Here is a 25,850-nt window from a genome sequence, read left to right on the forward strand (position 1 = left end):
GGAGCCTCACAGACACTGCTGGGGTCAGGCCCGTCCTGGTGCCGGGGCGCTGGCCACCTCCTCTGCAGGACTCTGCCAGCCAGGACACCGCAGTTGCAGGGCGTCCATCCACTGACCACAGAACATTGGTAGAGAACCTTCTACAGGTTCTCTATCAATGAGATAGAGAGGCCCAGGAAACAGGTTTCTCCATCTCAGCCTCACAACATGCCTGTTTTTAAGACAATTTGGGAGGGGGAAAAAACACCTCATCAATAACTTGTCATTTTGCACAATTGCCCTTTTGCCCCTGAATGCAGGTTATTCTGGCTCTCCCTGTTCAATTCCATTCTGTTGGTTTCGGTCCTTCGGAGGCTCCAGTAAACGCCAGGCTCCCGTGGGGCGTTGCCACTGGCACATCTGATAAGCAAGCCTCCCAGGCTCCACCTCTGTCCAGGCGCTGATTGAAATGGACGGGGCTGAAGACAGAGACCTGTGGCCCGCCCTTAGAGGCCTCTGACTCCAGGTTGCTCGGATTTTCAAAGCATCGTCTCTAGGTCCCTCTATTCAGGGAGTAGTGACCCCTCCTAACCACTCCGCTCTCCAGCACACATCTGCACTCCGCCCAAGGGACAACATAAAGAGCTTGCTCCTTGGACACACCGTCATCTGTCGCACTCCATGGCTCTGCCCACAGTGTTCCCTTTGTCTTACACACCCTGTCCCTCTTCCTCACCTGGCTGCCAGGACACAGGTTTGTGAAGTCCTCCATGCTCCCCTCCAGCCCATCAGGTTCCCACAGGCCCCCAGATCCCCGATCACGGCGTCCATGCACCGTGCTGGTCACATCTGCCTACCTGCCCAGCCCCTGCTTTACACCCTGGGAACCTAGGGTCCCCAGAGCCCAACCAGAGCTGGGTCCCTGCAGAGGCAACACTGTTGTTGAAAGAGCCCAGGCTCGGGGCCAGCCATACTTGGACAAATGGCTGAACTGCTCTGAGCCTCAGTTTCCTCATTTGTCAAATGAGGGTCCTCACCACGTTAAGCGTTGCGGTGAGGATCCCAGACCGTGTGTACAAAGTGCTGGGCACATGGTGGACCCTTGGCGTTCACTGGCTGAATGAATGAGCCAGGGGTCCCTGTCCTCCAGTTCACGTTCTGGCTAGGAGTGGAGGAGGGAACAGAAAAAGAGCCACCTGTGTACTGTGGGAACCGCCGGGAGGGAGCAGTGGTTCTGATGTAGAGCTGGGCAGGCTTCCCTATAGAGGAGATGTGCGTGCTGAGCCTGGAAGGGGGCTCCCCGTTCCACAGCTGGCAGAGCTGGGGAAGAACACCCTGGCTCCAGGAGTGAGCTGGCTCCTACAGCCCCACCAGCACCGGCTTTTTCATTTTAATGACGTGCTTGCTAGTATTTGTGTGTCTGATTTACCAGAGGTGAAATGCTGATGGAGCAGCCTTATTCTGCACTCTTTTTTGCATGTCTGTTTCCCTTTAAGGCCGGCTCTGAGAACCACAATTCCTTAAGGTGTGATGAGTCCAGGGAAATCCTTCTCCATTAGCTCAAGCTTGTGAAATGAGCTCAGCCCAGGAGAATTTGGGTGATTTTTGGAAGTGATGCCTTTGAGATTATGATAGCCACGGTTGGCGGGGGAGGAGGGCAGAGAACCCTGGCGTGCCACAAGTGGCAGCAGGCTCTGCTCATGTGATCTGAGGAACACGGAGACTTTCCCTAGCTGCTGCCCAGCCTGACACGCATTGAATTCCACCATCACTCATGCCCCTCTTAAGAAAAGGGCTTGTGTTAAAATGTACATATTTTGTCTGGGAGAGGGACACCACTTTATTTTCAAGGGAAAGGAAGATGGAAACTTACTTTTATCGAGTACCTGCTGCACGAGATGGGCACGCCTCACATTGTCTTCGATCCACTTGGCAGCCTAGTGAGGCGGCTGAGTTACCCAGCCCTGCAGGTGAGAGTGGAAATTCTGAAGGGCCGGGGGTGCCAAGTTCTTGCAGAGCCCCATTGAGAGCCCAGAGCTGACTCTCCACCTTGCTCCGCTCACCCATTTTGGGCAGTGGCTCCCTGCAGTGTGAGATGAGACAAGGTGAGATGAGACAAGGATCTGGGGACACCCCACCCTGCATTCAGTGCAGCCCTGCCTCCAATCAGCTGTGTGGCCTGAGCAATTGCTTCACCGCTTGCATTTCTCCTCATCTGTGGATGGAGTAGCAGTAGCACCGACCTCCCCCACCTCGCACCCTGTGGGGACAGGACATATGCAAACTTGGTGACACAGTGTCTAGGCTAACCAACTCCCTGTCCCCTGTGCATCCATCCTGGGATCTGAGGAGAGAAGGCAGGTGGAGGCTGGAGCAGCTGGCCTGTGAATGCGAATGGCCTCTGTAAGCCACGCGACTCCCTTGCTCCCCCACGGTCGTGTTTCCAGCCACAATCCGTGTCCTATTCCTCAGGAGCCTAGTTCAGGCACTACACAGAGGAGGCCAAATTGAGAACCCCTGCTTGAACCCCGACCTTCAGCCCCCTCTCAGGCCTGGAGCAAGCCCCTGGCCTCCTGTGTGCCTCGGTCACCCTAGCTCTAAAGTGTAGAGCCCAGCAAATTCATTTCTCCATGGCAGAGAGGAGGCCGGAGAGAGAACAGTCCCCAACCTAGTGACATTGCAGGGTGCCTCCAGGACGAAGTGCATAAGCCACTTAGCTGAGGGCTGTCATCCCAGGACCTGAAACCCTCATCAGCTGATGACTGACAGGTATTACAGGGGCAGGAATTTTGGACTGTGGGTTCTGTGGGACACTGTGCGTTCACCCTAAAAGCATGCAGTGGCCTGCTTTCTGTGGCTGCAGCTCAGGTCCCGTCTTCCCTGCGCTGGCCAGGATTCCATCCCTGCCGCTGGAAATTGATGCAACCTCAGCCCATTTTGCAGAGGAGGAAACTGAGGCACAGAAGGTCAAGTCGCTGGCCTCAGGTCCTGCAGCCAAGGTGTGTCAGGTCTGCCTGACACAGAGTCTGGTCTTCTCACCACAACGCCAAACTGCCTCCCACAGGTATTACCATCATCACAATAGAATAGTAATAATAGTTATAATTATTATTATTACTGAGGGCAGTGGTCCAGGCAGGCAGGTCTGGGTGACTGCATCATTGGAGCCAAGTGCCTGGCCAGGGCCCATAATTAGTCAGGTCCCAGCTGGCCCCAGGACTATGCTAAAGATGTGAGGCTGGGTCTGTCCCCCCACCCTCCATCATATCCTAGGCTCAGGCAGAAACTCCAACCCATCTGCTCCTGGAAGCATTTGGTGATGCACACAGTGGAGATGAGTGGAAAGCCTGAAAATTCAACCAGAGGCACTCAATGTATAAAGCACAGCCCCCTGCTCTCTCCCCAAGCTAAGCAGCCCTACTCCAAAAGGCCGTGTGTCTTGCTGGTTAAGAGCATGGACCTGGGCCCAGTCTGCGGGGCTCAAATCCTCCCTGTGTGGCCCTGGACAAGTGACTTCACCTGTTTCTCCGCTGTGAGGACTAAGTGTGCTAGAACTATGGTGGCCCACGTCGGCGCTCAGTAAATGTCTGTATCCTCATCCCTCCAGCTGGTGCAGCTGTCTGTCCTGATGCGGGAGGAGACGTGGGCTCACCACGACCGACTTTACAGGTGATTCTGACTCTGGGATAGCTGGCCTCAAGTGTGGTAACTGAACGCAGCTGTGGCTCGGACAGTCCTGGGCCCCAGTGGGCACTGGCTCTGGGCTGGTGAAGCAGCTGGGCGGTCCCGGTCTCTGTGTTTGTGATCCCTGAGCCTCCTGGTTCCCACGGAGCTGAGAGGCCGCAGAGGAGCCTGCCAAACAGGTTCCTGTCTTCCCAGCTTCCCAGCTTCCCTGCTCCTGTCCCAGCTCCATCCTGTTCTGGTCTGTCCTGTCAGGTGGGACCAACGGAAAGAGGTGGAAACTGCCCAAGACCACTGCAGGCCTCTGGGACATGGCCCACCCAGCTGTCTGAGCTCTGGGCTTGCAGGCCAAGTCTGCAGCTTCAGGATGGGGGCGTCTGGTATCTGTGTCAGGCCAGAGCTGGCCCTGTGGGCTCCCAACAGGATGGGTGCTGGCCTGCAGGCTGCCCGAAAGGGATGACTGTGCAGACATAGGGTGGGGAAGGACAAGGGCACCCCAGACAGAGGCACCAGTATGAGCAGGGGACAGGCAAATGGACAGAGCAGAGGACATGAGGTCCCCCAGCGAGTTTCGCTAAGGCAGGCTGGGCCCAGGTGCTGAGGGCATGGGGTGAGTGGGGCAGGTGAGCGTGTGGCTCCGCGTGTAGGACAACCTCTTTCTCTCTGTCTTCTCTGAATGAAAAGTACGACAAAGATTGCTTTAAACTTTTTATTCTTTTCAGGAGAGGTGTGTGGGGTCACAGGTGACATCAGCTTCTTGTCCCCATATTCCGGACAAGGAGGATGGAGGAAGAAGCACTGTCTGGAAATACAAAACGCAGAAGTCCAGCCCACGTGCTTTTCTCCCTCCCCCTGAGGATCCTCCGGCTTTGACCTGATCACCTCTGGACATCGCGGGGCCACCAGCAGGCTGAGGCAGCTCCATGGAGCCCCCTGGTGGCCTGAAGAGTTGTTGCGTCCACAAGGGCAGGGGCGGGCTCACTCCCTGACATCCATTGAACTACGTAGGACCTTTCTCGTGACCCAGACCGGTGCCAGGAGCTTCTCTGGGTGCCAACAGGGAAACGTCGTCTCCCAACAGGGAAACGTCGTCTCCCAACAGCCCTGTAATGTGGGCGTCACCACCATGTTATACATGTGGACACCTGGAGGGGACAGTCCCATATCATCAGGCTGCTGCTGAAAATCCATTGTCAGGGAAACAAGCAAGAGGCGGACCGTAAGTGAAAAATAACATGACCGTGTATTCGTTTAAAAATAGAGTGCCTGCATAGACTGTGGAAGATCACGCGAGAACCTGGAATCTTCTGCACTTTCTGGAAGCAGAATCGGGGGGCTGGGGGCGTAGGCTGGAAGGAGCTCTCATCACGGGGTTTAGTTTTGTGTTTTTGGATTTTTTTAATGACATAGACGTATTGCCTATACTTAAAAATACATGAAAGATTTAAGTATTCATGGACATTCAATGACAGAAAGGAACTTGGAAGTGACCAAATGTTCTCCCAGGTACAGCAGCGCTGACAGGAGCTGCCCAGGACCTGCTTGTATACCTCCAGTGATGGTGTGCTTACCCCTTAACGGGCCAACTCGTAATTGGGAAAGACCCTCTCTCCGTGGACTGAAATCTATCTGCCTGGTTTAACCTCTTCCTCCTGAGGTGATCTTTTAGGTGTCTGTAGAATGTCTAGGATTGGCTGAGCGCCTCCTGGGTGCCCAGGGCCATGGTTTCAGATCCCAGTGAGCTCAGAGTCCAGTTTCTGGATTCTAAGCAATGGGTGGGATTTTGAGGCCACGGGGTACAAGCCCTGGCCGAAGCAGCACTCACCTACCACACACTGGGCAGGTGGCTGTTTGTAACAATAGAGAGGAGGCCCTATTGCCCAAAGCCTCTGGCCATTCACAGTACCCACAATTCACTGTGTCACATCCTCTACCCCTACTTCCTGCTGTCTGGTCTCTTCAGAAATGCCTTAGTGATAGGCATCTCATGCCCTTGCATTGGGGTGTTCTAATCAGATACATCTGACTGGTCAGCCATTCTCCACATCTCTGAGCCTCAGTTTCACCATCTGTAAAATGGGGTTAATAGTAATACCCACCCTGGAAGGTTGCTATGAGGACCAAGTGAGATAAAAGTAATATGCACTGGAGGGTGTGAGTAGGAGTCAGGGTAGGTAGTGGAGGAGAAGAGACTGGCCAAAATCACTGCTACTAAGTGGGCAGGATGGTGGGGAGCAGGGAGCTGGGGCTCCTGGGTACAATAGGTCCTGTCTCAGTTTGTTAGGACTGCCATAACAAAGTACCACAGACTGGGTGACTCAAACAAGAGAAACTTATTCTTTTGTGGTTCCAGAAACTACAAATCTGAAATCGAGGTGTCAGAAGGGCTGGTTCTTTCTGAGTACTGGGGAAGGAAAATCTGAGCGTGGTGTTGGCATTAGGTCCTGTCCTGGAGCAAGGCTATAGCTCTCACTTCTGGGAGCCTAGCAGGATAAGAGCAAAGCTGGCATTTTTTCCTCAGGGGACTGGGGGATGAGGGAAGGGAGGCTGTGCTGGGCTCCCCAGAAGGACTCCCCAAGAGGACTTGGTCAGCTTCTGAAAAATCTCCCAGCCACGGGCCCCTCTAAGGGAAGTGTGCTCAGGGGCTCAGGGTGGGCAAATGTCTTCCCCTGGGCTTCTGAGCAAGAGCCTGGGTGAGCCTCTATTTGGGGCTGGAGGTGGAGGTGCCTCTGCCCTAGAGGGGTTCGGGGTGGGGGCAACATTGGTCAGACCTCTTGGTGGGGGGGCCCTTCCATTACATTTCCCACCTAACTCTTCTCCAGGCCTGCCAGGGTGAGATGCCATTCCTTTTTACAGATAAGGAAACAGAGAGGTGAGGGTCCTGGCTTAGATGTGTATCAAGGCAACAGATTAGAATAGTGTTAAAAGGTGTGCTGGGAAAATTGGAAGACTTATAAGAGCGAATAAATGAACCAGGCTTTGGCTGCAGGACTTCTAAGAGCCTTTAGCAAAGAGGTGCATCTTGAATCTTCAGCAGGGGCTTGGAACATGGTATTTCTCAAACTTACCTGACTGTGGCACCCTATGTAGCCCTAGCCCCTGATGAAAACACCCAAAACCCATACCCTACAGAACAGAGCGTGGGAAATGTCTGGAGACAGCATTTGAAATTGGAATCCCCCGGAACAGCTGGGCCAGTTAGCAAGTTGCAGAGCTGGGACGCAAACCCAGTGCTCTGGATTGCTAACCCACATTGCCTCACACTGTGGCTCACAGTTCCTCATGTTTCAAAACAGATTTAAGACATCTGAAGCAGATGTAATCAAGTATTCACGTGGCTGAAGTCTGGTGGTGTGTTCTTGGGTGTTCTTTCTTCTCTTCTTTATAATTTTCTGTAGGTGTAAAATGTCTGCAAAAGGTGGCCCCAGGCCCCTTGCCTGGCCGTGAGCCCCATCACACAGGTAGTCAGGCTGCCAGGGTGGCAGAGTGATGACAAACTCACACCCCAGCGCATGAGACGACTCCTAGCACATTCTCTGGCTGTGGCTGAGTGGCCTAGGAGGCCAGGGCTGCTACCCTGAGACAGGGAGTCAGGTGGCCCAGTGGGTAAACAGGCTGCCCCATGGCCTTCTTTCCTCCTCATTCTGGACAAGAAACTAATGACCGTGTAATTAGCAGATGTCTGGTCTGCAGGAGCCGATGCATGGCTGCCCACACTGACCCAGTCTGGCCGGAAGAGGCTTTGGATGTTGTACTGGCCTGCCTGACCTAGTTCTGGCAGCCGATGGTGCCCACTGGGCTCCTGGAAATGTGGGCAGTGCTCCTAGACCTTCAGAACCAATGGGCTGGGACCCAGAGCGGCCAGCAGTGGCCTGGTCTTACCTCTTCCCCACCCTCACTCAAGAGGTATGGAAACTGGGGTTGAGATTTGGGGGAGGGTCCTGCATGGGGTCAGGGAGGGGAGATTACAGCAGGGCTGGGTGTCCACCTTGTGCCAGGCGGGGCCTGGATGGGCGAGAAGGCAGCCTTTGTGAGCCCTGAATCATCTGCTGACAGCACAAAGCCAATGTTTGGGGAAGCAAATCCGGAGGTTTTCTCAGCCACAGGACTGGCTTCCGTGGCTGTTTCCATCAGACAGGGCTTGAGGGTACATCAGCTCAAATGATCAGCTTTGTCCCTGCTGCTGACACTGTCCTTCCCCCACCTTCCCATAAACATCCCCGGCTCCAGAGGCATTTGGTGAAATTGTCCAGGCCATCTAGCCTGTGGCTACAGGCTATGGCAGGAGCTCAGGCCCTGCTAGTAAAGTCAGAGCATTCGTTCATTTATTCATTCATCCACTCACCCATTCCTTCATCCTTTTGTCCATCCATGTGCTTATTTGTTCATAAAAACAATAAAATGCCCAGCATGTGCCAGACACCTTATCCTCGGGGTTCAACAGCCAGTAGGGATTAGAGGACTCCATTCTGGCTTCTATTACTGAAGTTTGTTTTGTCTGAAATTAATATAGCTACTCCAGGTTTCTTTTTAGTGGTAACATGATGTGTCGTTCTCCATCCCTTTTTTTTTTTATTTAATTTTTTAATTTTACTTTTTTTTTTTAACAGTGTGTACTTCCAGGACTTTTTTTTTTCCCCCAAGTCAAGTTGTTTCAATCTTAGTTGTGGAGGGTGCCGTTCAGCTTCAAGTTGTTGTCCTTTCAGTCTTAGTTGTGGAGGGTGCAGCTCAGTTCCAGGTCCAGTTGCCATTGCTAGTTGCAGGGGGCGCAGCCCACCATCCCATGCAGGAGTCGAACCGGCAACCTTATGGTTGAGAGCCCGCACTCCAACCAACTGAGCCATCTGGGAGGCAGCTCAGCTCAAGGTGCCAGTTCAATCTTAGTAGCAGGCGGCGGAGCCCACCATCCCTTGCGGGACTCGTGGAGTTGAACTGGCAACCTTGTGGTTGAGAGCCCACTGGCCCATGTGGGAATCGAACCCGCAGCCTTCAGAGTTAGGAGTACGGAGCTCTAACCGCCTGAGCCACCAGGCCAGCCCCTTCATCCATTTATTTTTAACCTGAGTCGTCATATTTAAAGTGATTTCTTGTAAACAACCTATAGTAGGGCCTTGTTTTTTATCCACTCTGACAGTCTACGAGTATGTCTTTTATTTATTTATTTATTTTTAATTTCTTTTTAAGGAGGGTACAGATCACAGTGGCCCATGCAGGGATCGAACTGGCAACCTTGGTGTTATTAGCACCACGCTCCAACCACCTAAGCCACTTGGCTTGCCCAATTATACTTCTTTTAAAAGTTATTTTAGTGGTTGCTCTGGCAAATGCAATTTACATTTTGTTTATGCTGTAATTTTTTTATTAATAGACTTTATTTTAGAACAACTTTACATTTACAGAAAATTTTGAGCGAATAGTACAGAGGAAATATACACTTAAAAAAAAAGATTTCATTGGGGAAGGGGAACAGGACTTTATTGGGGAACAGTGTGTACTTCCAAGACTGTTTTCCAAGTCAAGTTGTTGTCCTTTCAATCTTAGTTGTGGAGGGTGCCGTTCAGCTTCAAGTTGTCCTTTCAGTCTTAGCTGTGGAGGGTGCAGCTCAGCTCCAGGTCCAGTTGCCATTGTTAGTTGCAGGGGGCACAGCCCACCATCTCTTGTGGGAGTTGAGGAATCGAACCAGCAACCTTGTGGTTGAGAGCCCACTGGCCCATGTGGGAATTGAACCGGCAGCTTTTGGTGTTAGGGGCACAGAGCTCCAACCACCTGAGCCAGCGGGCCGGCCCCAGAAATATACACTTTTAACTAACATAAGTCCATCTTCAAATAACACTTCCATTTCCTGTGTGGTGCAGCTAATGTATCACAGGGTATTCCCAATTCCTTCCTCCCACCCCTTATGGCATCTTTGTCATTAATTTCACTTACCCATATGCTAGAATCATCCAATATACTGAGTTTCTGGCCTATATCATTTTCCTTCTCCTCAAAGAACTTCTTTTAACATTTTTTTTTTTTTTGTAGGGCAGGTCTGCTGGTGATGAATTCCTCAGTTTTTGTTTTTCTGAGAAAGTCTTTGTTTTCTCCTTTACTCTTGAAGGATAATTTTGTCAGGTATAGAATTCTAGGTTGATGGCTTTTTTCCCCCCACCACTTTAAATACTTGGCTGTACTCTGTTCCTGCCTACATGGTTTCTAAGAAGTTTGCTGCCATTCTTCTCTTTGTTCCTCTGTTGGTGAGGTGTTTTTTCTCCCTCTGGCTTCTTTCAAGATCTTCTCTGACTTCAGTTTTCTGCAGTTTGAATATGATATGCCTAGCTGTAGATTTGTGTGTGTGTGTGGGGAGGTGGGTGTATTTATTTTGCTTTATGTGGTCTTAGACTCCTGGATCTGTTGTTTGGTATTTGTCATTCATTTTAGAAAATTCTCAGCCGTTATTACTTCAAATAGTTCTGCTCCATTCTCTCTTTCTGGTTTTCCAATCACACAGATGTTATGACCTTTGAAATTGTGCCACACTTCTTGGATGTTCTGTTGTTTGTTTTTTTAACTCCCCCCCCCCCCCCTTTGTCAATTAATTTGGGAAGTTTCTATTGACGTATCTTCAAGTTCACTGATTTTCCCCTTGGTCATGTCCAGCCTACTGATGGACTCATCAAAGGCATTATTTTAAAAAAAGTTTTATTTATTTAAGTGTGTTTTTCCAGGACCCATCAGCTCCAAGTCACGTAGTTGTTTCAATCTAGTTGTGGAGGGCACAGCCCACAGTGGCCCATGCGGGGATCGAACCGGCAACCTTGCTGTTAAGAGCACTGCGCTCTAACCAACTGAGCTAACCGGCCACCCCCAAAGGCATTCTTCATTTCTGTTACAGTGTGTTTGATTTCTACCATTTCTTTTTATTTTTTTCTTAAAGTTTCCATCTCTCTGATGACACTGCGCATCTGTTTTTGCATGTTGTCGACTTTTTCCACTAGAGCCCTTAACATATTAATCATAGTTATTTTCAATTCCCTGCCTGATAGTTCCAAATTCTGTGTCTTCCCCTGAGTCCAGCTCTGATGATGTTTCCCCGTCAGACTGTGTTTTTTCTTGTCATTTAGCATGCCACGTAACTTTTTCTTGAAAGCCAGACATGATGTACTGGGCAACAGGAATTGAAATAGATAGACTGTTAGGGTGAAAATTTATGTGATCTGGCTAGGGATTGCTCGTGTTTAATCTCTGCTGCAGCTGTAGGAGCTAGTGGCTGCAAATTCCTCCGCTGTCCTCCTTTTCCCCATTCTCTTTGAGATTTCCTAAGAACCCCACCTTAGATAGAGTGTGTGTCTTGTAGCTCTTGGGGCTGTAACCCTGTTACTATACTAGAGGCCTGTTGAGGTGGTAGTAAGGAGTTGGGAGGAGAAATGTTCCATAACCATATGTCCCTGGGCTGTGACAGTCACTAGTGTTTCTTAGTTTCCCTCCCTTAGGTAAGACAGGAAGATTAGAGGGGGCTGGATTTGGGGAAATGCCTTCCCTCAGGGTGGACAGGTTCTGGTAAAGCCATTTCCCCTGGAGAGTTGCCTTTGCTATGGAGAAGGCTGTGGGTATATTTCACAATGATGACTTTCTCTCTCCCCCTGCAAGAGCCATGAGGAGGCCTTGGGGGGGGGGGGTGATCCTGGAGGTAAAAATCACAAAATTTTGCCCCCCTCCTTTGGACTGTGAATCCCTATCCCCCGAGTTTCTCAGTCTCATACTAGTGCACACTCAGCCCCCAGCAATTCATCAAAACTCCCATTTCAGCCATCCTACCAGTTTATGGCTCCAGCAACTTCTTCTCCTGAGGAGCAGATCTCGACTGAGACTGGATTTGTTTGTCTCTCCAGGTTTGAGGGTATTGGTGGACCCTCAGAACTCAGTTCTCTAACTGGTCTAAGAAAAGTCATTGATTTTCAGTTTGTTCAGCTTTTTTCCTATTGGCAGAGAGGTGTGACGGCTTCCAAGCTCCTTATGTATCAGAACAGAAATGGAGATGCTTGTGTTCTCAAGTACCAGCTTGCTGTGTGAGCTGGGCGAGCTCCTGACTGCCCTGTGTTCCGTCATCTGTATAAAGGGACCCACAATCCAGGGGAATGGTATAGGGCAGAAGCTGGGCCAGGAGCTGCAGGATGGAGAGCTGCAGGCCCACCCAGGAGGCATGCAGTGTGGGGGGGAGCAGGCCCAGCCGTCCTGGGCTGTAGCAGAATCTGCTGGCTCAAGAGGGAAGAAAGGGGAGAAGCTTGGGGTGGGGTCCAAGAGTGGACTCTGGAGGCTGCCCCAGCCTCCCTCCCCACACCCCCGCCGAGGTTTCACTTCTACTTGTGATTCCCCGAGCAACAATGCCTGCCCTTTGTATGGCTGCACCCCCATTTTTAGGTGATTTCGTGAGAATTCCCAGCCATCATCTCTATTGTTACCCCTCCCTACCCCCCCCCCCCCCCCCCCCCCGCCTGGTTAGAGGTAGGACTGGAACCCCAGAGTCCAAGCCTCCCTCCCGGGGCTCCTGGGCTAAATAGCGCCTGAGGGAGGAAGCTGTGTCCCAGGCAGCACGGGGAAACAGCCCGCACCAGGGACCCCAGGAGGCAGGCCCACTGCCGTTGTCCTTGGAAAGGCTCTGGGTCTAGGAGGAAGACGCTGCCAGACCAGCGCAGCCGGAACAGAGGTTGTGCGGTGTTCGAGTTCTGTTCCGTGCCCCTCCTCCTTCTTCAGCCCCACCAGGGCGTCCCGCACCAGAGGTGACTATCTTGCAGGGCAGGTCCCCAAACTCGAGGCCCTGCTGGGTGGCCCCCCCTTGCCCGCTCAGCGATCGCCCAGGGAGGGTGCCGGCGAGGCGGGAGGCGGGCGCTCAGGGCGCGGCCGACAGCTCCCCTGGGGCCGGGGCGGAGCGGGGCGGCGGCGGCATGGCGGGCGGGCGAGCCGGAGCCGGGGCCGGGGCCGGAGCGCTGCTGGCGCTGCTGGCTCTGCGGGTGCTCCGGGCAGCGACGCACCCGCAGTGCCTGGACTTCAGGCCGCCCTTCCGGCCTCCGCAGCCGCTGCGCTTCTGCGCGCAGTACTCGGCCTTCGGCTGCTGCGCTCCAGAGCAGGACGCGGCGCTGGCCGGCCGCTTTGGGGCCCTGGCGGCGCGCGTGGACGCCGGCTTGTGGGCCTCGTGCGCTGGCTACGCGCTCGACCTGCTGTGCCAGGTGAGCGGGCGCGCGGGCGGCGGTAGGGCGCGCGCCTGGGACCCGTTCGCCCAGCCGTGGGCGGCGGCGGTGGCAATACCATTGGGCGAGGATTATGGGTAGGCAGTGGGCTTTGGACCCCGAGCCCCCAGCGGGAGTAATTCGACCCAGAGCGGGAGGACAGGCATCCTGGGAGGGCCAGGGCTTTGCCATTCACTGGCTTTGTGACTTGGGCCTTCTGTGGGCCTCAGTTTACCCTCCTGAAGCAGGAGTCCGAACGGATGCTGTCATCACTCCCTCGGCATTTAGGGGCTCCTCTGTCCGGGGATCTTCCAGTGCCCCGTCCCAGGGAGCCCGCCCCCAATTGTCGGGGAACCAGGGTGGGAAGCCTTTGTTCCTCTCAGCGCTCCCTGGCGTTGTCCCAGGGGAAGTGGGAGCCCAAGGGCCTGCCGAGGGCATGGTCAATGTACTGGCCTTGGGTTTGCAGGGGGGCTTGGAGGGGACAGTGCTCCCAATGAGGGTCCTTCCACTGCCCCCAGGGAGCAGTGTCAGAGCCCATCCCGGACTCTCAGACCTTGGGTGAGCCCCAGGCCTGGGATGCCCAGGCAGCTTTGGGCCCCACCTCTGCTGGTGCTGTGGCCTCTCCCGAGAATGGTGCCCCAACCAAGCAGAGGCTCACTCATCTTTCAAGACCACCTGAGTGACTTTTTGGTGAAACCTATCTGTCCCCATCTCCCTTCTGAGGATGGAGCCCCAGCTTCTCTTAACACGAGGTTGTGCCTTAGCTGTTCATTTTCTTCCTGTGTGGGTCTGATTCCGAATGGCTGACGGGAACCGGGTGGGTAAGGGTCAAGGCTGTTAAGCCCTAAGGTTGGCCTTGTCCCAGCACCTGGGCAGTGAGAGGACTTGGAGCTAGAGATGTCCTGCAGGGTCAGCGCAGTGTCCCAGCCTTCAGCCAGCAGGGCAGGTGCTGTGGGCGGGGCAGGAGAACTGGCTTAGAATCAGACAAACTAGGATTTGATCCTGGCTCTGCCACTTCCTGGCTGTGTGACCCTGCGCAGGTCACCGCTGCACTTTAGTTGCATCATCCTTAAAATGGGGGCAATCTTAGCTGCCCCCAGGGTTGCCACACAGGCTAAATGACATATACAAGGGGCTCAATGGACAATTCCAGTTGGATTTCTCTGCTGCCTCCTTGGCCCCCACTAGCTGCCCAGCCCTGGGTGGGGACCGAGCCAGGCCGAGAGGCTGATTCAGTGAAAGCCTAGAGAGGCAGGGACTTGCTTGTGGGTCACATAGCCCAGTGGTGGCCATGGTGTGGGCAATTGGACTGCACTCATTGCTAATGTGAGCAGACCATCTGGGTGGGAAATAAGAGGGGTTGGGAGCAGATGGGGGGCCCTGGGGAGCTCCAGAATGCAAAGGATGGGGGGTGCTTGCCTTTGGTAGACTCTGCTGAGGCCCCACTGTGCATCTCAGAGGAGCTAGAATGGTCTGGTCAAACGTCTGCCTCCCTCACATGCCTGAGGGGTTCCTTGGGGCCAGGTCCTGCGGCCTTCCCACCCCTGATCACATAGCAGGATTCATGCATTCAATCCACATTTGTTGATTGAGCACTTAGTATGTGGCAAGCTCAGCAGGTCTGAGGAGGAGGAAGGAAAGGGTCAGTCCTGCTACCTCCGCTGGCAAGAGGTCCCCTATTTTCTTGGGAACCTTCCCAGTACCGCCTGGCTTTGAGCAACAAGCAGTGGAATGGCTGCTAGCATCTCACCCCAGGTTTTTCTGCGAGTGACCTCATGTCTGGAGTGAACTTGGAGAGGGCAGCGGAGACTGGATCATGGTTTCCCTGGAGGGGCCTTGTGGGAGGCTGGGAGAGAGGCTGGACAGATGAGTGTACTCTGTGAGCCAAGGCTGTGTCTGGGTTCAGCTCCTCCTGATTTCCACCACCAGGGGAGGTTGCCGAGGTACCTTATTTACAAGGTTTAGTGAAAGGCAGAAGGCATTCAGGCATTCACATCTGCCTTGGGGAGATGGACTCCAGACAGGAAAGAGAGACCATGAAAACATGACTGCACCCACAGTCCCCTCCAGAACCTGCCCCCATCTGGCACCCACAGCTCTTCCAGATGCCCAGAATAGCTCCTTAGCCAGAGGGTGATTGACTTTCCTGGATCCTTCAGACCCTTTCTTGGGGCTTTCTTGGAAAGGCCACACTTTCCCTGGAAATGTCAGGGAAGGCTTCCTGGAGGAAGGAACATTGAGTTACTATTATTATTATTATTATTATTATTATTATTAGTTTTGATAGCCTATATTGTTTGAGCATTTACTGAACAAAGTAGCATATGCATAAATTTTATGAAGTTGGAATTCCTGTCCCCTTTTACAGATGAGGACATAGGCATAGAGAGGTTAGGGAATTTGCCCAGGGTCACACAGGAAATGGTAGATTCAGTCTCTAGTGTGCTCTGACTCCAAAGCCCTTCTCTTAATCACTTTGCTATATTGCCTGCCCTCTTGAAGCCCCACTGTGTGCTGAGCCCTGGGTCCCATAGTCAGGGGGATAGACATACATGCATAGAGATAATTAAGTCCTAGCTAAGCAGACCAGCTGAGCCATCTCTGGCAATGGTGATGTGACAGCAGAAGTGGAGAGTTCACCCGACTAGCTACAGAATAACAGTTTGGTGAGTGTTATGTCGGAGATATGGACAGAAGGCTGTGAAAGCATCTACAAGGGCCAGGGAGGAGTCAGGGCCCTGGAAGAATGGAGAAGTAAGAAGAGACTTTTGCGTTGGGACTTGAGTCAGGAATAGGAGTTTTCCAGATGCAGAAGTGGGTGGGGCAGGAACATCTTACAAGAGAACACTGTGCGCAAGGCCTCGGTCTTCCTAAAGAATGGGTGGTGGACATAAGAAGCCTTCCGGACTCAGGACCATGCGTCAGGAGTATCAGTGACTGCACGGTGGCAGCCTTGGGGCAGTGAGGGGGGCAGGCTGTTTGCTCCTGGGTGGAATGGCCCAGGCAGCTGAGCACTACGATTCTGGGTTTTCTGCCACTTGCCCCCACTGGCTACCTTCTGACCGTCCTCCTTGTCAGTAGCAATCCCTGCACCCCTAGTCATTTCCTGCTTCTGGACGACCCAGGTCTGGGCACCAGGTTTGCACTGTGTGTCAGTGGAAGTACGTCGGCCAAGAGCAAGGGCCTTCCAGATCCAGTGTTTCGATGCGTGGGTGCTGGACTTCCCTGTCTCCCTAGAGACCCTCGTTACTCCCTCTCCAGTTTTAGTCTGCGCTTTGGTGAATGGAGGGCACTCAGATTGGTTTCTAGAAGTCTGTTCTGCTCCCCACTGTGTCTCTGAGTCAAGGGTGGTGCCTGGCACACAGTCAGTGCCCAGTAAACAGTTGTGGGATGAGACATTGCTGACTCATGTAGAAAGAGCCCTGGTCTGGACGTCAGAGGCCTGTGTCTGAGCCAGGCTTGGCCACTTCTTGACTTGTGACCCTTACGCGTCAGTTTCTCATCTATACAATAGGAGTCACAGTGACCCTACCACACGGAGAGTAAATGAAGCATGTGTGCACACAGACTCCCCCTGGTCCTCCCACAGCCATTGGCTGGACCACAGGAGGCTCTCGGGGGACCGTGGGGGGAGAAGTGGCACTGTACAGAGGCCAGGCCCGGCCGTCTGGCTGCTTGTCAGCAGAGCGGAGTGTGTGAAATGTGGTATCCCCGTCTGGGCCTGGGACAGTGACTGAACCTCTAAGTGCGTATCACCAAGTGGCCCTCGGCTCCACAGTAGCAGTGGCGGGGCCAGGAAGACAGGCTGTGGTGTGACCAAAAGCCACAATCATGTAACGGGAGGGAGTAGCCCCTGGCCTGGAGCCTGAGAACACAGCCAAAAGGGCAGTCTGCCACTGCTGTGCTGGAGGCCTCCTGTTGGAACCTGGCCGGGCCCTGCCTGTGAGGGGGGAACACACGGCTGTCAGCACCTCCCCTCCTGCGGGAAGAGCAGCCCCTGAGGCCTCCAGGGCCCATAGCTGAGTCAGAGCTGGCCTTGGCTGGGTGAGCTCGTGATGGAGCGGTGTGTGTGTCAGACACAGACAGAAGTAATTATATCTGCTCTTGTCAGGGGCTCCGACCAAGGGAGGTCTTTAGAGAGCCTGGGGAGCTGAGGACTGTGCCCTGGGCAGGGAGGTGCAAGTAAGATGGTGCCAGGGGCTGGGTAGTTAGCAGCCAGCCAGTGGAGCTGGGAAATACTCTGCTTCTCCCTTCCTCCTGCCTGCCAACCCAAGCCTGTCCACTCTGGCTTGTGACCTTGGTCAGTGGCTTCCTTCTCTGAGTCTCTGCTTCCCCATCTGTGTACACCTCTTGCCTGCAGATGCCTCAAGGAGGAAATTCAGATTCACTAGAGCACCCAGCCTGGTCCTGGCCCACAGTCTGCCCGAATGCCCAGGAGCTATTACTGTTATTACTATGCTCCAAAGGCCATGGTTATTATTTAAGGCTGAATAGAATTCTGTCTACAAGGGAAGAGCATGCCTGCAAAGGGAACAGTGCATGCTAAGGTTCAGAGGTGAAAATGATGGCAGAGCTATGGGGAAGCTGTGGGCAGAGTGGATCAGGCGTCAGTGAGTATCTGGATACGTCTGTGTTGGCTGTCAGGCTAGGGGGAGATGGGAGGTGGGGTGGGCTCTCAGCTCTCAGAGGGTGGGTGCTGGAGGCTTGACGCTGGGAGAGGCCTGGTCGGGTTTGTTGCCTCCACCTGGGTTTCCCAAAGCAGAACCTAAGGCAAAGCTGGTGGGCTATTTCCTTATTAGAATGAGTCGACCAGAAAGCTGGAGTGATGGGTGGAGGGAGAGCCCAGTTGAGGATGTAGTTTCCAGCTGGCTACTGCTAAATGTGAGTGATGCTTGAACCTGCAGGCCCACGTTTCCAGGAAACCATATGAACTGTGAATCAGGACTGTTCGTGGGCAGGGAGGAAGGCAGAACAATTCAGCTGTCAGCTTCCTCCTCCCAGGGGTCAAAGGCTTGCCCCAGAGGTATTACTTCCTGCACATTCCAAATCATGGGCACTGCATGGGGTCCACAGTGTCTCATGAATGGGGAAGCCCTTGGTGGGAGGCAAGGGGTGAGCCATGGCTGTTGGTTTTTACCCTGTGAAGTTAGCGCCCAGCAGAGCTAGAATGGGGGCCACTGAGGCTGAGAGGGTCTGAAGAGGTGCCCCAGGGGGTCTGGTTCCTTTATCTCATGGGAAAACTGCTCTGGTAGCTGACAGAGTAGGGGCCAGCCCTAGGCCTCTGCCTGGGAGAGGCTGTAACAAGGTGCCCGAGGGATGAAGAAGAGGAGGATCCAGGGGGGTGTGAGGCCATGGGCGTTATCAAGACACACATGCACACATACAGGTGCCAGCCTCCGTGGTGCTGGGGAGAGTGGGCTCAGCCTGCGACCAAGCCCAGACTCCTCCAAGCTGTCTGAATGGCACAGAATGACAGCCGGGGGAGGGGGGGCTGCCGCAGTCTCTCCATCTGTAGCACTCTCCCCCCATGGGCTCTTGTGAGGATTAAGTGAATAACGGAGGTAGGAGCACTTAGTCACCATTAAGGGATGGTCAGGCATGTTACTATTCAGCAATTTCCCTCAGTACTCACCAAGAGCCTACTGTGTATGTGCTGGGCATTGTCTTAGGCTCTGGGTGGGGCAGTGACCAAGACAGGCTACAGTCCTGCCCTCATGGAATTAATGTCCTGAGGAAGACAGACAATAACCATGTAAATGCATTCATTTTTATTATAATATCAAGTCATGTTAGATGTTGCTTTTTTCTTTTATAAGCTGAGTTGGAGGCCAGGAGGAAAGGGAGGTGGTGGAAGGTGGTCAGGGAAAAACTCTGAGGAGGTGGCCCTTGAGCCGGGAGCTAAACAAAGCAAAGGAGGCATCACATTAAAAGAGAAAGTAGATAAGTACCTCAGACCCTCCTGGCACACAGCAGGTGCTCAAGAGTAGCTGCTGATGTCGTTGTTATTAGTCATAGTAATAGTTGTGGTTATTTGTCCTAACAGAAGCATTAAGGCAAGAGAAAAAGAATGCCAGCGAGGAGGCTTGAGGCCTGCTGTAGTTGCTGCTGTAGTTGCGACTAATCCTGCTAACAGACAGATGGACTTGTTCCCATTTCACAGATCAGTAGCCTGAGGTCCTAGGAGGTGGGGTGACCTACCCAAGGTCACACAGCTGATAAGTGCCACCACAAAGCATCCCTGAGCTGTCCCTCTCTTTGCAGGAATGCTCGCCCTATGCGGCCCATCTCTACGATGCAGAAGACCCATCCACGCCCCTGCGGACGGTGCCCGGGCTCTGCGAGGACTACTGCCTGGACATGTGGCAGACCTGCCGGGGCCTGTTCCGCCACCTCTCACCGGACCGCGAACTCTGGGCACTGGAGGGCAACCGTGCCAAGTTCTGCCGCTACCTGTCCCTGGACGACACGGACTACTGCTTCCCGCGCCTGCTGGTCAACGAGAACCTCAACTCGAACCTGGGCCGTGTGGTGGCCGATGCCAAGGGCTGCCTGCAGCTGTGCCTGGAGGAGGTGGCCAATGGGCTGCGCAACCCCGTGGCCATGGTCCATGCCCGGGACGGCACCCACCGCTTTTTCGTGGCTGAGCAGGTGGGGCTGGTGTGGGCCTACCTGCCCGACCGCTCGCGGCTGGAGAAGCCCTTCCTGAACATCAGCCTGGCGGTGCTCACCTCACCGTGGGAGGGCGACGAGCGCGGCTTCCTGGGCGTTGCCTTCCACCCTCGCTTCCGGCATAACGGCAAGCTCTACGTCTACTACTCGGTGGGGGTCGACTTCGACGAGTGGATCCGCGTCAGCGAGTTCAGGGTCTCGGAGGATGACGGGAACACCGTGGACCACGAGTCTGAGAGGTGGCCTCCCTGGGGAGCCGGGCTGGGTGGGGGCAGGGCTGGAATGCGGCCAATATGACCATGTCAATTCATGCTGTGTGCCGCTCAGGTTGTTAAATGTTTGGAACATCACCCTGGGGAAGGGGCTGAACCCCACGTTCTGTTCTGGGGTCAGGGGAGGGACAGCTGCCAAGCAGATAGCACAGGATCAAGTCCAGACCATCAAGTTCAGATGGTCCGTTTCATTTGGTTCTCATAAAGCTGAGTGAGATTAGTATAACCTTCCCCGTTTTATAGATGAGGACGTGGCAGCTTAGAGGTGAAGTGACCTGGTAGGTCACACAACCAGGAAGCATCAGAGCTGGAACCCTGGTCTGTCAGGAAAATAAATCCTGTACCAGATAATTCAACAGGCAGAATTTGATATGGGAATTAGTTACTGAGGTGTTACAAATGATGGCAGAGCAACCTGCGGAAGAAGTGAGGCAACTTTGAGTTTAATAGCTGAAGGAAGCTGCTTCTACCTCTTGGGCTGGAGGACAAAGTGAGAAGGCAGGGTGACTAGGCCCCCAGAGCTGGAGCCACTCAGTGGAAGCTGGAACCATGGTGGGCCCGGGCAGGGGGAGCTAGACCCAGGGGGGAGGTGCTGTTATATTGCCAAGACACTGCCTGAAGCAGAGAGAGAGATATGGGGAGAAATACCCTGGCTTCTCCCTTTCTCCCGCACTCCAGTCTCTTGCCAATGCCGTCATTGGCTGGATCTAGCTAGCAAAGAAGCACGGGAAATGCAGTTTTTTGGAACTGGCCCTCTGAAGTAGAGAACAGGTAGGGGGAGGGCCAGGACCGACTGGATCTGAGGGCAAATAGGCAAATAACAATACGTCATGTGTTTGATGGAACTAAAATCTTGACACTGAAAGTATAAAAAGGAGAAGGAATCAAACATGCTGGCTAAGCTAATGTGGATCTTGTCATGCAGCGGTAATTTTGACTATGAGCTTCCTGGCAGCCAGAGCAAAAGGAGAAAACATAACACTCATGGTCTTATATGAGGCTGCACAACCAGTTCTCCACGAGAGACCAAGTGTGTCACATGGATCTCACAGAGGGGAGACAGAGGGACAGAATGGACGTGTCTTCAATAGTGACGCTTAAAAATTTATTCCTGATAAAGATTGAAGGTGCAATACAAAATATACAAATGAACATATTTTAGAGTCAGCATTCATTGAGGGTCCTGTGGGGGCTTCACAAGTACAAGCCTAGAACTTGACTCATGTAGGGGGAGAAGTAGGCCTGCCTGGCTCAGGACAGGGCCAGGAACGAGTGGTCATCCTTTCCTGAGTCAGCTGTCAGTCTCTGTTCCCAGGGCTGGGATACCAATGGGAGGTGGACAAACCCACAGTCTAAGCTGTCCTCTCCTCGGACGACCTGGAGTTTGGGGCTCCGTATGGCTCACCAAGTCATGTGTGCCTCACGTGGAAAGGCTTCCAGTCTTGGCTCCGAAGGCCCAAAGTCCTGGGTTCAAGCTCTTGACCATTCTGTATCTTGGTTTTTCTTATCTGCATGGATAAGAGATTGGTAAGTCACTGACCCATCCTGGAAAGTCTAAACCAGCCTAAGCACGTCAGTAAGAGGGAATTGAATACAGTGAGTGGACTACAAAGGTGTTGGGAGAGCTGGAGAGGAAAAGGGGAAGGTCAAGTTACCTAGAAATTAGTAACTGCACGAGGCTGTTGCCACTCATGGGCTGGAGAACCAAAGGGACAAGGTCTGTGCTGCTGCGTTTGCTACTCCCGGTACCAAGAAGTCTGGGCCGAAGCCCAGGTGTCCACACTCACCAGCGCTGTTGCCATCTCCGCAACCACTACTCCTGGAGGCAGAGCCAGAAGCCAGGGAAACGGGGCTCTTGCCTTCCACTCTCCATTGGCAAAGCCGAACCGGAAGCCAGCTGGCCGGCAGTCATGGAGGTTGCTGATGGGTGGGTGTGGGTGTGGAGGTGAGTTCAGCCCATGCCACCAGACCACCGCCTTCGAAGTTACAGTAGATGACAAATGAGGGAGTGTGTAGAAAGTGCGCAGCTTACATGGCTGGTGTGTGGGTAGCTATGACGATGAAGAAACCAGTTGTGCCAGTGACTGGGTCAACAGTTTTGCATGATTATAGCAGGGCAGGTGCTAGCAGTGGGGAGTAGTAGAAAAAGCGCTAAACCAGAACTAGCAGACTTGAGTTCTAGTCCCAGCTCTGCTCCCTATGGGTGTGACCTTGGGCGAGTTCCTCAACCCCAATGAGCCTCCAATTCCTTGTTAGCACATGGAGTAAATTATCCCTGCTGAGCCTAACAGATCTTTGTAAAAATCATTTGCTATAAATGATATGAAACATCTTTCCAACTGTGAAATGACATCTGAGAGAGGAGTTTTTTTTTGCTGTGACCTTGTCTTGTGTTTTTGGCTGAGGTTATTTTTTTGGGGTGGGGGTCGCCTTATCTTCTTTTAGGATAATCCTGGAGATCGAAGAACCAGCCTCGAACCACAACGGGGGGCAGCTCCTCTTTGGGGACGATGGGTACCTCTACATCTTTACCGGAGATGGCGGGATGGCTGGAGACCCCTTTGGAAAGTTTGGAAATGCCCAAAACAAGTATGTCGTGCTCCGGCTGGCTGGTGGGCTGGTTTATATACTCCTGGATTACATGCTCTTCTGGAGGGGGTTACCTCCTCAGCCATGCAGTGGAGGGCAGCAGAAAGGGCCTTGGACCCCAGCTTAGCCTGCAGCTAGCCAGCTGGGGTCTCATCAGGTCACTGCTTCTTGTCAGCCAGAGGGGAATAATAATAATCTCCATGGGGAGGCTTGTCGTGAGGAATAAAGACAGTCATGTTTGTGGAGGGACAGGCATAGTGCCTACTTGTCATAGGTGCCTGATAAGTGGCATCAGAGAGCCTCTGGGAAGATAGGATTTTCTCTGAAGTCAGCCCAGCCCTGCTGGAACCAGAGAAAGGAAAGGGGTGCTTCTCAGACCAAATGGGGCATGTGAGCTGGTTGGAGCAGGGTCGTATGGTTAAGTGGGTGTTCTGTCCCAGGGGTCACCTACGATGGCCTAGAAATTGCTCTCAGTTACTCACTTCTTGGCTTGAGCAGATGGCCTGCCATCATTCCACTCCTATACACACACACACACACACACACACACACACACACACACACAATTATGAGTCATGTGAGTGTAGACAAGGCTATCTAGCAGTCTCAGGACAGCCTCCTCCATTCTCTTAGCCAAAAGGACAAAACCCTCCTCAGCCCAGAAAGTAAAAATAGCGAGTCAGATGCTGATTACAGTAATTAAAGTAGTCACAATTTGTGACTTGTGCTTTCATATGTGACGGTGTAAGAGTCAGTGCAGCTTTCTCATGTTTGGGATGTGTTTCGAGATGAAGTTGAGAAAATAGAAATTAAGGATTTGTGGATAATTGGACAGAACTTAAAACAATTATTTTGCTGCTATGACTTTTGCCCACTTACCTATGGAAGCCTGGTGCATGGTGTGGCTCTGGGCTGCAGTCTGCAGCTTGGTGTTGACAGCCTGGAGCATGCGACAGGAACCCATTGGGTAAAACCTAAACGTATGCAGTCGGGGATCAACTGTGGGAACTCTAGTGGCTGCGAGCGTTTTATCATCGTTACAGAGGACACTTGTAAGATGTCTTTAATGAGGGAAATGCCTGGGTGCTGAAGCTGTGTGCGAGTGGTGGGCACACAGTTGCATCAAATGTGCAAACCACGCCAGTCCTGCCTTGTAAAGCGGCATTTGGGAGTCACCAAAATGCCGAGAGCAAGGGAAAACCCATGCATTAATTACGTAGGTGCATCAACAATCACAGATAAAAGAGTGTTCCCCAGTGTGCTTCCTGTCTTCAAGCACAACGCAGATTTCCCCCATCATGTGTCACTTTTGTCATGTGATGAATGAAACCCACAAGCTACTCACCCCCAGGAGCTCTGTGGAGGTTAGGGCTGCACGCCTGCTCTGTGTGGCTCTGGAGGGCACATCCTGAGGTCTTCTCACTCCAGGGGTTGTAGAAGGTGATGTTGCGAGGTGCTGTGGAGTGGCCTGGCTTCCAGTCCAGAGCTGTCTGCAGGATCTGGGAAGTGGTCCCCCTCTCAGAATCTGGGTTGCCTGATCTTTGAGGTAGGGGCAGGGGTGTAGAATATGGGATGAACTGAACCAGCACTGAGGCCTATCTGCTTTCTGGTATGCTGTGGTTCTGCCTACAATGGCCTAGGGGTGTGGGAGAGAGAAAGCAAGAAGTCAGTCTCCCTTATGCGAAGATCTGCAGTGTTCTCTCTCCCACCTCCCGCCCCTGACCTGTACTCTGTATGGTGCACTTGACTTTGATTGCATTCACTCATTCACTCACTCAGCAAACACATAGAACACCTACTATGTGCCAGACACTGTGTTAGGTGCTGGAAGTAAACTACACACAAGTCATTTTTCTAGGAGCATTAACTTTCACCCTATAGCATAACCCTGTGAATGAGCAGGAAAGAGGACCAGCCTCATATTAGTGGAGGACACAGCCTGGGAAGGTTAGACAGTGTCGTGGTTAAGAGCTTGGGTTTCTATGGCCAAGCTCCTTGGGCTGGACTCCAGCCCTACTACTATTTACTAGCCGTGTGGCAACAGGGCACTTACGTGACCTTTCTGAGCTCAGCTGCCCCATCTGTAAAATGGGGGTCGCAATAATACCCACCTACCTAAAAGATTTGTTGTGAGGCCTAAACCAGGCCGTACATGGTATGCATGTTCAATGCCTGGGACAGGGCCTGGCACATAGTAAGGTTGAATGAACGAAGGCGGTTACCCAGCTGGTAAGGAGCTGAGGAAGACTGAACCCTCGGTCTCTGGCCCCACAGCCCAGGCTTGCCTTGCTTCTGGCTGGGCCGTGGGCCCGGGGCCCCTGTACCTGCCCCGCCATGCCGGAGAGCCCTGGCGCAGGGCGACTCCGAGCAGGCGCCGTCTCCCACCCACCCGCCCGCAGGTCGGCGCTGCTGGGCAAGGTGCTGCGCATCGACGTGGACGGCAACGAGCGCGGCCCGCTCTACCGGATCCCGCCCGACAACCCGTTCGTGGGCGACCCCGCCGCGCGACCCGAGGTCTACGCCCTGGGGGTGCGCAACATGTGGCGATGCTCGTTCGACCGTGGCGACCCGGCGTCGGGCGCAGGCCGCGGGCGTCTCTTCTGCGGCGACGTGGGCCAGAACAAGTTCGAGGAGGTGGACCTGGTGGAGCGCGGTCGCAACTATGGCTGGCGCGCGCGCGAGGGCTTCGAGTGCTACGACCGCAAGCTGTGCGCCAACACCTCCCTCGGTGACCGCCACCCCCACCCCTCTGCGCGCTCCCGGGACCCTCCTCCTCGGATCTGTCCCCCATCCCACCGCTGTACGCCAGCGCCTCCTTCGGTGGCCACACGAGGCTCAACGAGATGGCCCCTGGGGAGCCCCTGATCCCAGATCCATCCTTCACCCACGGGACATACGCCAATGCCTCCCTTCTGACCCCCCAACCCCCTACCCGGGACCTCCTCTCGCCTCATTCCCCTCCCCAATTCTCCTGGGAGTCTCCTCCTTTTCTCGCCCCCCAAGGTGGGCTGTCCTACCCACCTTATAAGCTGTAAGCACCTCCCTCCCTGAGTGAATATCTGGAGCCCCATCTCCAACCTTCCTAGTGACCTCATATACCCTTGCCCAGCAAGACTCAGGACCACCCACGAAGTTTTGTTGTGGGGGAGGGGATTCCCCCAAGACTCACCCCACCTTCTCCCCACACTGCAGATGACGTGCTGCCCATATTTGCCTACCCGCACAAACTGGGAAAGTCAGTAACCGGGGGCTATGTGTACCGCGGCTGCGAGTACCCCAACCTGAACGGCCTCTATATTTTCGGAGATTTCATGAGCGGGTAGGTGGCCTGACAGCAGTTCTGGAGGGCTGGGAGGGCAAAGGAGCAAGGTCCGGGGAACACAAACAACTTCCTAGACAGGTTTAGGGTCACCCCAGGTAGGTAGGACCAGTCATTGTGCCAGCGGGCTAGGGC

General features: G+C 53.6%; 1 protein-coding gene across 4 annotated transcripts in view; it reads left to right on the forward strand.

Moving 5' to 3' along the window:
- Positions 1–4,685: 4,685 nt before the first annotated feature.
- Positions 4,686–25,850, forward strand: part of HHIPL1 (HHIP like 1) — a 31,764-nt gene continuing 10,599 nt past the window's right edge. Inside the window, exons 1-5 of one of the 4 annotated variants that reach the window (XM_074326943.2) lie at positions 4,686–4,879; positions 19,128–19,774; positions 22,253–22,396; positions 24,796–25,124; positions 25,589–25,715. In XM_074326943.2, coding sequence (XP_074183044.2) covers positions 19,224–19,774; positions 22,253–22,396; positions 24,796–25,124; positions 25,589–25,715 — 1,151 coding nt within the window. In that variant the 5' untranslated portion in view covers positions 4,686–4,879; positions 19,128–19,223. Of the gene's footprint in view, positions 4,880–12,291; positions 12,420–12,470; positions 12,867–19,127; positions 19,775–22,252; positions 22,397–24,795; positions 25,125–25,588; positions 25,716–25,850 lie in introns of those variants that run through there. The other 3 variants (XM_074326944.2, XM_019751566.3, XM_088797480.1) reach the window with 3 other exon arrangements.

The sequence above is a fragment of the Rhinolophus sinicus genome, chromosome 3 (genome assembly GCF_057876585.1).
Source record: "Rhinolophus sinicus isolate RSI-liver-muscle chromosome 3, RSI-T2T, whole genome shotgun sequence".
Classification (NCBI taxonomy): domain Eukaryota; kingdom Metazoa; phylum Chordata; class Mammalia; order Chiroptera; family Rhinolophidae; genus Rhinolophus; species Rhinolophus sinicus.